The sequence below is a fragment of the Centrocercus urophasianus genome, unplaced genomic scaffold (genome assembly GCF_019232065.1).
Source record: "Centrocercus urophasianus isolate 14NV4802_14NV808 unplaced genomic scaffold, USGS_Curo_1.0 seq_12, whole genome shotgun sequence".
Lineage (NCBI taxonomy): Eukaryota > Metazoa > Chordata > Aves > Galliformes > Phasianidae > Centrocercus > Centrocercus urophasianus.
In genome coordinates, this window is record NW_024884364.1 from 29,004,130 (window position 1) to 29,020,933 (window position 16,804).

General features: G+C 37.3%; 1 protein-coding gene across 2 annotated transcripts in view; it reads right to left on the reverse strand.

The window, feature by feature from the left end:
- GART (phosphoribosylglycinamide formyltransferase, phosphoribosylglycinamide synthetase, phosphoribosylaminoimidazole synthetase) overlaps positions 1-16,804 on the reverse strand; it is a 36,642-nt gene that overhangs the window by 2,374 nt on the left and 17,464 nt on the right. For both annotated transcript variants that reach the window (XM_042810778.1, XM_042810777.1), the window contains exons 9-20: positions 16,681-16,766; positions 15,903-16,071; positions 15,140-15,371; positions 12,889-12,983; positions 11,601-11,710; positions 10,879-11,077; positions 7,162-7,410; positions 6,637-6,789; positions 5,542-5,745; positions 5,100-5,231; positions 4,356-4,486; positions 2,831-2,972 (exon numbers count right to left, since the gene is read on the reverse strand). In XM_042810778.1, coding sequence (XP_042666712.1) covers positions 2,831-2,972; positions 4,356-4,486; positions 5,100-5,231; positions 5,542-5,745; positions 6,637-6,789; positions 7,162-7,410; positions 10,879-11,077; positions 11,601-11,710; positions 12,889-12,983; positions 15,140-15,371; positions 15,903-16,071; positions 16,681-16,766 — 1,902 coding nt within the window. The remainder of the gene's footprint in view (positions 1-2,830; positions 2,973-4,355; positions 4,487-5,099; positions 5,232-5,541; positions 5,746-6,636; positions 6,790-7,161; positions 7,411-10,878; positions 11,078-11,600; positions 11,711-12,888; positions 12,984-15,139; positions 15,372-15,902; positions 16,072-16,680; positions 16,767-16,804) is intronic.

The window sequence follows — 16,804 nt, forward strand, 5'->3', positions numbered from 1 at the left end:
TATACTTCCAAGTATATCAATAATCAACAGAGGAACAATACACATCTGCAAAAAAGATTTTTCTACACACTGACCTTTGCACTTATGCTTATTTTTTAATATTACTGCCAGATAACCAACTGAAAGCATTTCAGAATGCGTTGCCATTTCAGAAAATCAAAGACAGCAATCAGTTACAATGAACTCCACAACTAAAGCACAGTTCTCCAGTGACTAATCATCAATATACATATCTTTTTTTCCATTGTTGTCCTTTCTCTCCTCATGTTGTTCTCCCTCTTCTTTCATCACAAGCACAATCCCTTCTTACAAACTCAATACCCCGAAGAAATTTGGTGCAGCTTGAAACTGAACAGACTCCTATGACAAGGCAAAAATTCTTTAGCTCAGACCTCTCCTTCCCATCTGTTTTGGCTTAATGAAAGACAGCAGCTGCTAACAGAGGAGTCCTTCGCTCTGCCCTTCCGAAAAGCACCTGTCTACCACTACTACTGTCCAGGCACAAAATTGGCTAGGAGATCCTGAAATGGATAACATAACCTTCAATGCTCAATCAGGTGGGTCTGTGGTTAGAACCCTGGGAAGCTTGTACCCTAACATTTTCCTTAAATGAGAAAGCATATGCCTTAGCTCCTGCATTGCTGTACAGTGGGAGACAGTACCTATCCGTGCCTTTAAGGTCTCACTTAGAGCAAGTCATCATTAAACCATCAGAATACCTTATTTCTTCTAGCACACTTTCCCTGTCTGCTTTTAATATGTCTGTGACAACTGTCCTGCCAACTCTGGACTACGATGAAATCAAAAGGTGCTAAGCACTGCTGGTTCTTCTCTTAGATTCAGTACAAACCCTTGCAAGATTAAGGAAATGACCATCAGCACTATTTATATCACAGTATGCTATGCCCACGCTATCTCCACATGCCTCCTGCTTAGGCTGACTGTGTGTCATCGGGATTCACTGAACACCACCTAAATGCCAAGCAGTAAGGCTGAGCTGACATATGCTGGCGGAGGCAGCAGTGTACTGAAATAGAGGCGTGTGGTTTTGTAATGTGAAATGAAGGCCATTGCTGGCAGCGCAATACAAAACCTGCATTCTCACCACAAGGATTCATGCGGATTTTGACTTGCAAAACTTGGAGGCAAACGTATCAACTGATCTGTAACAATATCTCAAACGTCTTTTGTATCTCAAAAATACCCCCCTTTTAATCATCAGCATCTTGAGCAAAAGAGCATGAGCATTTGCATCTTGAGCAAATAAGTACTGAGGACTCAGATAAAAACAATCCTCTGCACTTCTTTTGGAGTTTCCCCAGTTTTTCCTTAGATCAGCAACTAGTGGGCATGGTAGGGATGGGCTGAGGGTTGAACCAGGTGATCTTAGAGGTGTTTTCCAACCTCAAGGATTCTGTGATTCTGTGAAGTGCTCTAAAAGAAAGTGGCTTTCTGTTTGTTTATTTCTTTTTATGTCTTTTCTGTTAGGATTCACAATTAACGTCTCAGTATCGTTAAGCAAGAAGAGGAGTTTCACAACTAACTTTACGCCCTATGTGCTTGTAACTGCTGGAGAAAGGGAAATTAACAGCTTTTAGGTGAGCAGCAACAAAAATGGACTGTTTCTGGACAGTTCAGACTAGCAACAGCAGCTGTTTAGAACACAGACACCTGCATCCTGGTCTTCTGGACTCTACACCAGGCAGAAATAAAACCAATTGACCCAATTTAAGTTAGTTGACAGCTTTAGTATAACACAAATTGTCTCTGAGGAACGCTTGTTTTTCAAGAGAGGTTTGAAAAGTAGCTCAGGTGTAAAAGGTGGTGTCACACCCGGAAGAAAACAACAGTCACCATGTGAACAACAGAGGTGGCTCAGAGAGCTGCAGGGTACAGCGTGACCAGCTGGCAAACAGTGTAAACATGCTTAAGTAACCATGACTAAGTCTGAAGTAAAGCAAACAGTGAGAGAAATAGCTGCTGCTGTGTGATTCAGAACTCCCTGCATGAAACTGAAAGAGAAAAGACAAGGAATGTAACAGCTGGAAGAGGCAGAGGAACTATCGGCCCCTAACAAAGAAGTGCAAGATAGAATCAAAGAATAGTTTGGGTTGGAAGAGACCTTTAAGATCATCTAGTTCCAACCCCTACTACAGGCAGGGACTCCTCCATGTAGACCAGCTTGCTCACAGTCCCATCCAGCCTGGCACTGAACACCTCCAGGGAGGAGACATTCACAACATCTCTGGGCAACCTGTTCCACTGTGTCATCACACTCATAGTAAAAAATGTCTTTCTAATATGTAGTCCAATAAAAAAAAATGACTAGAATGGAGACACCAAACACCTCTGATGAACAAGAGCCACCCAAAGTTTCACACAGCTCCCAGGATGCCTGACCAAAAGACTATGAGATGTTAACAGGAACTACACATTGCCCTGCAGTTCAGCCTGCAGGCAAAGTTCATCTGGGAGAGGAAGGATTTCTCCTTGGCTGAACACTCTCCTTCCCACAATCAACACTTACTGCTTGGGCAACAATGTGGCCCACACCTCATGTCTGCAGAGGCCAAAAGCCTTCCTTTACAACATTTTCCAATAAATCAAAGACCACCATTTGAAGGTGGCTTCCTCAAGCTTCTGTGAAGCAGAAGGGACTTTTTCTCTTTCACCACTTCCCTTACCAAATGTGAAAAGTCTCATTTCTTGCAAACTCAGAATTAATACGGTCTCTTTTCTATGGTTTTCCTTTTTTCCTGAGTATAATTATAAAAATGCTTTTTTTTTTTTTTCTTTTCTTAAAATGCATACACAATTATGCAGCACTTACCTTCCCATTTCTTGACAAAAGGACCTGACAGTATTCGCATAAATCCAGCAAGGCAGATCAGCTCAACTGAGAATTCTTCAAGGACTCTGTCAACTGCACTGTCAAATTCAGTGCGACTTCCATACAGTTTATGGTCAATAACCTGTGACAATTCAAAAAAGAAAGAAACATGAGCAGCGAGTTAATTTAATATAAAAGCCATAAAAATAGGATGGAATGGTACTCAGGAGTCATTAGTAAAAAAGAGAAAACCACCAGTAAATCCCCATGTGACTACAGTTAGATGCCTATACACAGCAAGAACACTTCAAAAAATGCATACAGCTAACAGACAAATAACCAGTCTTAATTCCTATAAACACAGGGTAATTATCAGAAAGCCAAGCTTTATCTCATTAGGCCCACAGCTACAGACCCCAGTGTTTGCATACAATTAAACTATAAATGCAGATCATTAGGATAATCTAAAGTCTAAGAATGATTTCACCTTAAAATATGATTAGTGTTAAGTAACTTGCCTCAGATTATACCACAAAACATTGAAAGAAAGGTCAATCACGAGTATTTAAAAAAGCCCTTACTGTAAAAGGACAGCACCATTGCATTATTTACTTTCCATCTAATACAGACTAATTAATTTCAACAGGAATAAGGTGGTGCTACTTAACTTACTACAATTGTAGTTTTTAAAATAAAAGTACCTGTTAATTCCTACATCACTCACCATGTTGGCACATATAAGTATCATAAAGTAGTCTTGAAAAACCAGAACTAGTGAGCTGAAAAGGTGGCAGGGGGCACTAGGAAGAAAGCCCAGCTCAACCTGGGCTGAACTCTACAATGACACAACTAGGTAATAACTAGTAAAGCAAGTACAACTCTGTGCCTCTGTTCTGTCACTTGTCTTAACCACTGAGACAGTCCTCCAAGATGAAAGTGTGCACAGGGGCCTAATCTTCCATATCATCTCTAGTTACTGCTGAAAAGCGACTGTAAAATGCTCCTAAGTGGCATTTCCTATCTGTAATCAGTGGCATTTCCTATCTGTACACAAATGGCAAAGCAATGCAGCGATGGATCCAATGACACAAAGGGAATCACAGTTTGCTTTGAATGAATCCTGAAAAGACTGAAGCAATGCCCAGGGAAACAATGAGAGGTCTCATTAAGTTCGACCTCTCTTACTTCATTCAAATGCTTCTTCAACGTGTTACTTTAAAAATAAGCTCATAAAATACCCTGCTACTTCAGTGCACTTAAATAAATGGTGAAGCTTAAACTGTAAAAGTTGTGCACTGGTTTAATATAGTGACCATTCCCACCCCATCAGCATTAATAGTAGCATCTCTAAGAGTGAGAACAGGAAGTGATTTGCTCCCATGTTAGGTAGTTTGCCCAGGGGCACAAAGATCAAGACAGAACAACAACAAAACAGTAAGACTTTTTTTAATCGTTATTTCACAGTACTTTTCTGATGTAGTCAGAGCTAATGAAGGTTAATTTTAAAAAGATGAGAAATACTTACCCTTGTAGGAATACCAGCTCTTTCAGCTTTCCTTAGCCCCTCCACACCAGCTTTGTTAGAAACAACAAGAACTATTTCTGCAAAACTGGTGGGTTTCTTTGTGCTATTTATGAGGGCTTCCAGGTTTGTGCCTGAGTGAAAAAATAATTCATGAATATCAAGCTGTTCCCAAGGAATAAATATAGTCAACAGCTACAATAGGTTTTAAATAAGTGGCAATGTGAGTGAGACTCAATCAAAAAACCACCAATGTCAACAGTAATCTCTTATTTATTGACATTACTGGAAACTAAATCTGATACCTGCAGTCTGCAGGGCTTTTACTAGCAATTAGCTATGTAAACTGTAGTTGCTGAAATTGTCCTGATGGTTTACTTCTTAACAAGTGGAAATGCTGGAAGCTCTGGAAGTGACTATGGGGCAAGAGGAAACTGATCTGTTTGTAAAATAATGCTGCTGTCTCAATAGCAAAAAAACAATAACTGCTTGAATCTAGAGACGACAGAAATTTGTAGCTAAAATTAATATATCAATTTATAGTTAGTTTGCTGCAGAGGGTAAAGATCATTTTGTTTCTGAATGAAATTAAGCTAAGGGCAAAATCTATGCTGCCTGTTACTGAGCGCTGAAAGCCTTGTTAGAAAATGAAGCTTACACAGCGCAGACTTTCACAGACTTCAAGAGATTCTGATTCTGAGTTGAAGTTCCTTTTTCAATACTCTAGTAAATAACGTAAACTCTCACCTGTTCCAGAGATAAGGACAGCAACCTTCACTTTGTTTGTTTGGATTTTGCCTTGGATATGGCTGTGCACAGACAATGACCTATTTGCTTGCAAAGCTTGAAGCAGGTTATGGACTTTAACATGGGCAGAGCCTGAAGACACAGAAGGAAAAAAGAAAGTAAATAAAGGCAGAAACACAGAGAGGAGGAAAATATCCATGAAAAGTCAACAGTGACACTGCTTTACTTCTCAATACTTACTTATAGTTCTGGTGACATTTCACATTGCTAAGCACATGTTCTACAGACTAAGACAGAAATCACTAGGACTGACAACTTAATACCCTGTGCACAAAAGCCATGGAGGTGCCAATTAAGTGTTTGTCAGCTGAACGGCATGGAGAAGCATCGATGAAATAATTTAGTTTTTCGTTTTTATCAAGGAAAATAAAAATCCAGTAACCTTTTTGTAGAGGGACAACTTTTCCAATCAGCCAGGCTGCCTCGTGTTTCTGCACTTCCTTGAGCACCTGCTGAGCCAGCTCCTTCTGAACGATCAAAACTGCACCGATCCCACAATTAAATGTCCGAGTCATCTCCTCCTCAGAGATGTTGCCTTCCTTATGGAGCCAACAGAAGATTTCAGGAATCCTCCAGCTAAGAGCATCTGAAGAAAATTGAAAATACAGATGAAGAGTGGGAGGCACTACCTATGCACAAATACTAAAATTATTATAGTACTGAGAGGCAAAATCTAGATGGAAAGCACAGACTAAGTCTCACAGCAGCACTAGTGTGACTGAAATCAGTTTCAGATGCAGAGAAACGGCTTGTTTCTTTCTTTCCTTACTGAACACGACTAGGGAATAGGAATGAAGTTTCACTCAGAGAAAATTAATCATACCCCTGCACTTCAAACTATTAATGAATAATCCGAAATGGGTTGTAAGGCAGTCTTTGGAAAATCCTCCTCTCGATGTTGACAACCCTGCTTCTGGAGAAACTATTGTACAAGAACAGTATCCTTAAAAACTGTCACAAAACCCACAATTCTCCCAGTTCCAACAAGAAAAGGGTGGATATACAGCATCACAAGAAATGCTTCTGGACTAGTCTCTGTAATGGAACTCCAAAGAAAGTAAGTTTCTTTCTTGTCATGTTACGTTTAGTAACTGAAGCATGTAATGGAAGTAATGGAAGCATGATGTACACACAGTTGTAGAATTCAGAACTCTATGATAGTTACAACCCAACTGAACACTGCATAACTTGTAGTAAGTTGTTTACCTTCCCATATTTCACTTCCCTGTAAAAAGTGAAATAATATTTCTAGAGTATCTGATGAAATTGTGATGAGGATTAACTGAAGTCCACTGAATTGTGGGAGATCTACTCCAGCTGGTAACCATATGTGAATGCCCATCAATAACATCACTAACGTTATATAATTACAAGTAATATTGCAGGTTTTTGCAAATGATGACAATTCACTTTGAGTTGCTTCCACATCTATACATGTTAAGATGCAAATGTTTCTCAGCTTTTCTTTCTATCTTACCTAAAACGACACCAAAGGAGTCTGGGAGAACTCTGGGGATGTTTTCCAGCAAGCCTCCCCCAGTGATGTGTGCATAAGCTTTCACGTGGCCTGAGCGAAGGACAGGCAGCAGAGTCTTACTGTAGATCTTAGTTGGGGTTAACAACAGATCTCCTGTTGATGAAAGAAGATGAATGAAGACAATTACAATGCTGGGGGAAAAAAAAAAAAAAAAAAAAAAAAAAGGGTTACTCAATATAAAATTGGGGAAATCTCAAAATACTCATTTGCCGGATAGAAGTGAGCATTGAATAACACAGAAAAACAATGCCTACCTTTCAGCATACAATTAGTATTAGTATAGTACAATTAGCTTTGTACTCTTTCCTGCATACATGATTACAGGAAACAAAAAAAGATGAGAATGTGTTTGAGTAACTTTCTCAGTGCCTTAGAAAAATTACAAAAGCAAAGGCACAGACAAGAAAATTGTGTGAATTTTTCTGTTCAGAAGTTCAAGGGAAGAAACTGCATTAGAAACAGCACCTAATGTCTGATCACCAGAGACGCCAACTCGAGAAGAGAAATCCAGCGATGACTTTTCAACAATCCTCCTTACAAGGCTGTACCCATTGCTGTGAACCCCAGAAGAAGCGACTCCAATAACCACATCTCCATCAGCAATTCTCTCTAGCTGGGGCAGCATTTGCCCTCGCTCTACTGCACCGACAGCAAAGCCTGCCAGGTCATACTCGCCGGGTGGATACATGCCTGGCATTTCGGCAGTTTCTCCTCCTGTGAGAACCAAATAAAAGGTGAAGGGACTATTAGAAAACTACTGAAACCTGCAGTGTGTATGCAGGTTTTCAATGTTTTAAACTCTTAAGACATTAATAAACTGATTTTTTTAGTTAGATAAACAAACATCAGAAGTAATTAAAAACACAGCTTTGTCACAGGCCCTTCAATTAAGCTAGCAATAACAAATTGTGAAAGAACATTTCCCCTTTCTTTCTGATGAGTATCAGATTGCTGTACATTCACATTTGAAAATCATAGCATATATTTAGAGCTTCCTATCTCCAAATTCTGCCAGATCTAATATTCCTCATTAAAAACTTACAAGATACAAGAAATTCATAAAAGAACCTCAAAAGCACAACATTTCTATCAGTTTCACTTGCTACCATAAAGATTTTACACACAATATTGTTCTGACTTCCAGTCATGCCTACAGCCCAAGTATCATTGTTGCCTCAGTTCTACATAACTAAGGTTTATTGACTGTTTTGGGAGAAACCCCTAAAAGATAGGCTTTCTACCCATCCATGCAGCTGAAACAGTAATCCAGGCTATTATCTTATGTTCATTTTTAGGACATCGTTTTATTTTGTTTTTAAAACCATGTTTTGTCTGGATGATGTCATTCAGAATGCAGTTTGAAAAGGTAATTCTCTAGGCTTACATGGAAGTGAGTAACATCACTTAAACATCATTCTCACAATACACACACCAGCATTGGTTCCCTTAGTGTCCTTTGGGCATAAGCTGATGGTCTTTGCTATTGAAGACCTGTGTTCAGCCTGTCATATCTCATTCAGTCTAGAGAGAGTAAATCACTGTATTTAATGCAGGAAAGAAGCATTTACTGCTCTCTGAAGTTTTCTGAACAGCCTTCCTTACACCATTCCATCATTCCAGGGAGGAACTCAAAGCCATATCATTATTATCTTTCAAATTCCTTCACTGGTCCTGATGTCAGCAAGGAAAGAGGTTGAAAATGATTAAGTTGCCATTATATTATGACATCTGCCTAACATATTGACCGGTACTGTTCTTGTTTGCTTGTTTGCTAGATTTCATTCATTCTTCCATTTCAAAAAAGCATCTCTGAAGAGGTTACAAATTGCTCCTGAGCAATGGTGAAGATGGCCTTCTGCTCAGTGCTTGACTGCTGCTCAATTCTAGATTCCCTATAACTGTTTCACGTTTTCACAATACGCTCCTGTAACCAACTTTAAAAATCAAAGTTCATGCTAAGAAGTGTCATTTGCTTAGATACCTTGGTTTTAAACCCCATTGAATAACGTGTGAAACTGAGCATCTAGGTATGTCCATCAGTACCTCACTAGTAAGAGCTTAAGGTATTTGAGCAAAGTATTCAGCTATTGTAGATATGCATGGAAAGAATTCAGGAACATGCTATAAAACAAGACTCACCACTTCGCTGATGAAGTGATTCTGTACAAAGACAGAGCTACATGCTGCATGCATGCACAGTGACACAAATGTCTTAAGCCAGAGCCCAAACTGAAATTTATTTTAATGATTCTGGAGAAGAGGAAGCTCAGGGGAGACCTCATTGCCCTCCACAACCACCTAATAGGAGGTTACAGAGAAGTAGAGTTGGCCCCTCCACTCTGGTAACAGAGACAGGATGAGTGGGAATGGCCTCAAGTTGTGCCAGGGGAAATTCAGGTTGGGTATTAGAATAAATTTATTTTCCAAAAGAGTGATGAGGTATTGCAAACAGGCTGCCCAGGGAGGTGGTGCAGTCACCGTCCCTGAGGTGTTCAGGAGCCGTGTGGATGTGGCACTGAGGGACGTGGGCAGTGGGCGTGGGGGGGGTGGCTGGTGGCTGGACTGGAGGATCTTAGAGGACTTTTCCAACCTTAATGAGTCTGTGACTCTAAGATTCAGGCTACAGAAAAACATTTCTGCCTTAGATACACAGTTTCTGCAGCCTCTTTGTATCTTCCCTTTGGATAGTGTCAGAAATCTGGGGAGTAAATCATGGTTGTTTTACGTACGAGTTCTGACTTCCTTCAATTTCAGCACAAAAAAGATATTTACTAACCATTTACAAAATTGACATATCATTTTCTGGTACTAATTTACAAGTCTTTAAAGCCCTTTGCATTTTGAAAGTCTTCCAATTGGAAATAAAATCTTGAAATTTCAGTAAATGGTTTAATAGCAAGATTTCACCTAGCATGTACTTAAGCTGAAATATGAATGGTAAGATTATATTTGATAACCTGAGAGAACATTTTAAGACAAAACATAAAACTGGCAAACACTTCATGCAGAAAAAAACAAACAGAACATAAATAGCTCCTTCTTCTAAGCTTGTAAACTCCATCAAAATAAGACATACTCATTTAGAAGCTACTTTTATCACCAGCTTTCTTAAAAGAGTCAAAAGAACAAAGTACCAATTATCAGGTGGTACATAAAGCAAGATAATCGAACAGTCACTTTCATTCTCAAATCAAAAGCCTTTTGAAAAAGTATGGCAGTTCTCCAAAGAATATTTTTATAAAAGAGGAAAAAAAAACCAATGGCCTTATTATGAAGAAACAATTTTCGGGGTTTCATTGCTTTGGAACTTAACCCTGTATTATATTTCTTTCATAAATGAAAGACTTATAGAAAACATGTCTTTCCCACTGACCTAGAAATATTTTTATTGGGTTGAACAGTTTTAAATGTATATCTTTTAGGATTTATAAAGTAAAATTGTGTATTATTTTCCATGGAGAACTAGACTACTGTATACCACAATACATATATCATTTGTTAGTAAAATGTACTATGGACTTGTATTATAGGGCCTAAAAGGAAAATACTTAAATTTGAGTCTTAACAGCTTGGAATATGCTTTAATTTTTTGTTTTGTTTGTCTGTCTTGTGGTTAATATCTGCGTCTTAAGAAGTGAGCTCCAACTCAAGTTTCTTCTGCATTTATAAACACGCTTTCTGGCTTTCCAGTTATATGATCTTGTGAGAATAGACTGAGCTCTATTTTGCTGCCAAATTTGTTTAAAATCAGCCAAGAGGTTCAAAAGGTATTATGTACACATACAGGGAGACATATATGCATAGTAACACATACAAATCTTGTTTCTAGAGGAAAACTCTAAAATTTTCTCTGAGATAAAGGATAAAAACCAAGCCTATTTGGCATGTTTTCAAATTCATTTGAAGAATACAAAGAATTAAAATTCATGAATTGTTAGTTTTCTAGGTACTTGTTATAGTCACAAAGTTAAATAAAAATACATGAATAAGAAAATGTATAATGCAACTTCCCGAGCATTTGTAAAGTACTTTCTTCTCTCAGTAGGCAGAAAACAAAGACGTGACCTTTTTTTCTCGGCTCTAAGATTCTTTAGCAGACAAGGAAAACAAGCACATTAAAACCAATTATAAAGAAACTGCATACAATTTTTCACTCCCTTCAAAGAAAAAGTGTGTCCATACCCAAAAGAGCACATCCTGCCTTTTGGCATGCTTCAGCTATTCCTGCAATGACACCCTGAGCCACTTCAACATCAAGTTTACCACAAGCAAAATAGTCAAGGAAGAAGAGGGGCTCTGCTCCTTGAGCCAGGATGTCATTGACACACATAGCAACCAGGTCTTGACCTATAGTGTCATGTTTCTTACACACTTGTGCAATCTGCAAAACACAGTGAGAGAACCTGTTGGTTAGATTTCAGAAACTCAAACACAAGCAAAGTCTGCAGTGGCAGGGGACTCATGTTCTTTCTTTAGAAGCTTTTTGAGGAGCAGCTTTAGCTAATAACACTTTTGTTTCTCTCCTACAGTTCTATTTTAGGAATTTGTACTTTCTTAGCAAGTACCAAATGAACTTTACTGAAGGAGACTGGAGTGAAAAGGATTTCATCATAGTTTGTGTAAAAGCTACAGCAACCATATAATTAAATGTTTTCTCTGTGAGTAATCTTCTCAAAGATTTTTCTACCTGTAAGAATGAGCTACTTTAAGCTTCTTCTCAAGGATGGCGATTTACATGCCAAAATGCACAGTAAATTATTTGGCATCAAGAAGGCAATTAAGTTTTTCATTTCCTTTCCAGAAATATAAATAGGTATTTTTAAGCACAACTGATCTTTCGTGGTAAAAAATAGATAGCTGTGTGATCAAGCAATTTCCATTCTGTATGTCAATTTTCACATTACCTTGAGTTTTGTGCCAACACCATCAGTTCCAGATACCAAGATAGGATCTTTGTAACCAGCTGCTTTCAAATCAAAGAGGCCAGCAAATCCTCCAAGTTCTGCATTGCAGCCTGCCAGCCAGAAAAAAAGAAAGAAAAAAGAAAAAAGAGAAAATAAACTTTTATAGGCTTCTTCAGGATCTCTAACATCAGCAAATTCTCTCTGAATTCTCTCAACATGACTTTGTCACCATGAGACTTTTCTCTGACACTTACAGCATCTTCATAGAGACACAGAATCTCCTAATTCTCTTAAGTTCGCTTTGTTTTTTCAATATTATTATCTAAAGCTAAAAATATAAAACTTTGTGACTGAATATTCAATAATGACCGGGACTGCTGCATTTAGTATTTTTCTGAAATACAGGAAAGGAATTGTTGTGACAGTCCTAAGTCTACTACTTTATAGGACAGAATGAATACTAAATATTTTCCAATGGAAATCCCCTCTCTCTTTGTTACTAATGCCTATGGTACTTTAAGAATCTCTCATCCAAAGACTGGTTATGACAGGGTAAATACGGTAATCTTAAAACCGAACTTGGTTAAATCCTAAGATTGAAACAAATACGAGTGACAAATACTATTAATGCTAACAGATGACTACTTCTACTAGTATGTATCTCCATTTGCCTCTCGACATATAGCTGAAATTATTTGAAGGTTCTCATATAATTTGAATTAAAAGCGATATATCATAAATGATTGATATTTTAATTTTACCATAAGAATTACAAGGACTTAACAGACCAAGATATTACAAAATAGGATACCTGATATTACAGAAAAGGATGGGCTGATTCTGTTTGGTATAAGCAAAAGATATATGACATCTATCTCAAGAAATAGTATATCTGAAAGTATTGGTGAAGAATTCAATATCTTGTATCACTTGTATTTTTTTCTAAACATTTATCTACAAAAATTGTACAGCTATCTAAGCAGGAATGGATAATCCACATAATCAAAGTAGAATTTTTTGCTTGCATTTGCCTTTTTTGAGTAACGAATCATATTTTCTAATGCCTTTAATACATATGACATTTGGGAGATAAATTTTAGAGTCATTTGACAAGAAAATCTGTAATCTTAAGGAGCTACATTTTGAAGAAATCACAGGCATTAGGTTACATACCACTACTATTTCTAGTGTAATCTAGACCTACACAGAATACGTAAGTATTTGGATCAAGATGATAAGCCCTGTTACTGTGAACCAGCTGAAAGAGAAATGAAGGTCCATCTCTTACCAGATCTTGATGTGGCTGCAGCTAGAGGTTTAATTTTCTGAACCAAAATATTCCCTGCTGCGATGTCTACCCCACTGTTTTTGTAAGTCAGGCCTCTGAAAGAGTGTTAAAAAATGTTTCAACAACTGATTACTAAATGTAAATACACGTATTTTAAAATAATATTTATGTTTTTGTATCATTGTTTCAACAAGGAGATTAGCCACTCAAAATCCTATACTGCTGCCAGTGAAGTTTTTCAAGTATCACTCTTTTCCTACTTTTACAACAACTTCAATCACAGAAAATGATTTCTAGGTATTGCAGTACTTATTCCACATAGACTCAGTAACTCAAAGGTTAATCTTTTCCTGTTTGGTTCCTGACATCACATATATACCTGAAGAAAGGGACTATTAGACAAAAAATAAAAAATTAAAAAATTAAAAAATCCCTCAGCCATGATGTAAGTGGATCAGTGGATCCAATTTTGTAGGCTAGAGCCATATAAGATCAATGTCAAGTTAGCTTCTCTAAATCAAAGTATCAAATAAGTTATTTCTCTGTGACTTCTGGAGTTTTACAACTGTGGCTTAAAGCTGCCTCTCCTCATCACCTTGAGTGAATACCATCACAAAAACATCTGCACCTCTTTTCTTTTTACATGCATAGTACAAATGGCTGTATGTAACTTGTCTGTTCCCGTGTTCACAGTGGGACCTTTTCATTTTGGAGATGATGCAATTAATGACTAATACAGGTACAGCAAAGCAACTACTGTAAAAAACAAAGACCTGTGCTACCAAGCAAATACAAAAGTACCTGCACATGCATTGTATCACTGCTAAAAATTTGCAAGAAGAAAATTATCATAAGCAGCAGCTGTTCAGTCTGTGAATAAGGCTCAATGAAATATCAGCTTTCAATAACAAGAGACAAAAGTCAGCCCCTTTCAGCCTGAACATAATCAATACTCTACATATTTTCACTTCATTTTGAAAAAGCACGATTCTTTAAAAGGAAAGCAGTTTTTTTTTAAATACTTATTAAAAAAATCTTCTGTATATTTTCGCAGAGGGAAATGCATAGGACTTAACCCTGCCAAGCTACTGGGAGGGAGGAGGGAGGGAGGAGGTGCATCCCCAACCTCACAAAGCCGACCATCATGGCCTGTTCTTCCAATTTTAGGAGAGGAAATGATGTTGCAGACTCAAGGACAGTGAAACAAGCACTGACTGTAGGCAGCCTCAAGGAAACTCTTGCATAAGGTAGAGATCATTGGCATAGATGCACTCCAGTCAAGAAACTTCGTGGCTCTGGCTCATGAGCTCAGTGCTTTAGAGAACTCTTTGTTATTCTCCTCTCACACAAGGACAACACAAACACAAATTACATATTTTCACACAAATTTGTCAAGAGATGCACAGTGCTTGAAAAGGAAGACCAGGTAGGAACATCCTTGTTCATGTAGTGTGTTTATTGATTATTGATTATAATTTTACAATTATAATTATATTGATCATAATTTTACAATAAACTAATCAGTATACACTGTTAGCAAAAAAACCCTTACTACTAGCATGCTTCATAGGCTACAAAATAGTCAATTATCAAAAGTTATGTTTTAAGCTATTTAGAGAACGAGCAGGCAGATATGCCTTATATTAGCTGAAAATGAGTATAAAATCTTGCAAAAAAAAAATCTCAATAGCATCAGAGACACAGCAAGACACACTGCTTTAAAAAAAATACTCTCTTAAGACTGTATATAGTATAGTAATAATAATAGTATAGTATAGTAATAAGAGTGATAAATTTTACCCAGGTTTTTAGTCAACTGTTATAATGTATATATCACAACTAACTGCTTCTAAAGACTCTAAAAGGACTTGATAAAATAGCTCTAAATTTGTTCATGTATATTTTTCATGATAGTAACATATGTTTGGACAACTGTTCTAGAGCAAAAGTGACGGTTGAAAGTGTAAGGAACAAAAGATTTGTTTTCCAAAAGCAGACAGAACACAGATTAAAGTTACTTTTGCTTGTCACTGTAGCTTAACTCAGACTTGGGAAAATAAGAACACGAATCAAAGAGCTATCAAAAAGCCTGTTCCTTCACTGGCTGGTCTTGCTAAGACTGCCCACTAGGATACCAGTTAACACTTGTAGAGTTATGTATAATCAACATCTATTTATAAATGTAAAATAGTGATGTCTTTAAGTCCCTTTTAAACCAGTTGTTTCCATTTCAAGAATTTCAGATATCTACCTGGATTGACTCAGGAAAGCTATAGCCCGATAACCAATGTCCTTCCTATAAATGGCACCCTTGAAGTTTATGGCTGCTACTCCCTTGTTGGCTTCTTGCAGTGCTGTCATTAGATCTTCTTTAATAGCGGTCACTGTAAGGACTCTTCCTCCATTAGTCACCACTTTGCCATCCTTCAGGGCTGTGCCTGCATGGAACACCTCCAGTCCTAGTTCTTTAGCCTCAGAAAGTCCTGTGATTGTTGTTTAATCAAATAAATCCAGGAGGGAAAACAAACAAACAAATAAATAAATAAATAAAGATCATTAGGACATTTTTCAATTAAATACTCAACAATTACTCTTTCTAGAAACAATCCAATTCAGTGTAATCATTCTAGGGAGTACAAATAAATCTTTTAAATAAACTACATTTTGTGGAGAGATGAGTCTACTGCTTGCATGCTCAGAAACACAGAAAGGTATTTAGCTATGATGGATTTTATACTTCAGTGACATAGAGACCACAGAACATATCAGCATCAATATTATATAAGATAGGCCCAGAAGTATTTCACTGTAACATGTTAAAGAAATGCTACAAAACTTAACAATATGGTACAGAGATTTTAAAACACTATGGGTGCACTAGTAGTCTTTAATGCATGAAAATTCAGTTGACCCATAACGACAAGATCTTAAATTTCTATGAATCTGGGTAAAAGAGAGACTGGAGAGAGGTGGGAGAGTAACCAAACCTCTGCAGTTTCTCTTGCTGTATTTACCTGTTATTTCCAAACCCTTCGGATACGTTCCTGGATACCCTCCACTAGCCATGACCACAGTCACAGCTGCACTGTCTTCAAACCAGACTGGCATGGAACTAGACAGCTTTTTATTGATAACTGCTTGCATAACTTCGTATAAATCACTTTTCAACAGTGGAAGAATCACCTACAAAAATATAGATTAGCTTTTTTTTTTTTTTTTCTTCCCATTTTCTTCATGGAGCTTTAAAAATATTGCATCAACTGTAAAAATGAGCTTTCACATACTGTATTTTCACACATATATACATGTTATGCATAATCTATGTACTTCTAAAAAGACTTCTCCTTAGAGATTATTTCTCTGGATAAAATAACTGCTGTGTATGGAAACGGAAAGGTAGAGGCCAAAGAAGCCTACTGTGCTCTGAAGAATGGAAAAAAAGAGTTTTGTTCCACCTGTCAAAAGGGAGTGGAAAAGGACATGCTCATTTTTTAAGTAAATATAGGGGGAAAAAAAAAAAGACCATTAAATTCTGGAAGAGATATGGAAATACTGAGTTCACTCTTGTAACTCAGCTCAGTCTTGTAAAATCCATAGTTGAGTATAACCTGCTAAAATTTGGAACGGAACAAAATAATAACAGACTTTCTGTCTTGAATCAACTATCAAATATTTTAAATCTCAGAGCAATTAGCTAATTATTAACCTGAAAGTTAGTAAAGAATAATGGCAGACAGTATATCAGACATTTCTCCTCCCATGATAATAAACTGTATCTACAAAATCACTCACCTGACATTCTGGGTCACCAAATCTGCAGTTAAACTCTAGAACTTTAGGCCCATCTTTAGTAAGCATTAACCCAGCATAAAGCACACCTAAAATTAAAAAAAAAAAAAAAAAAAAAAAAAGCATT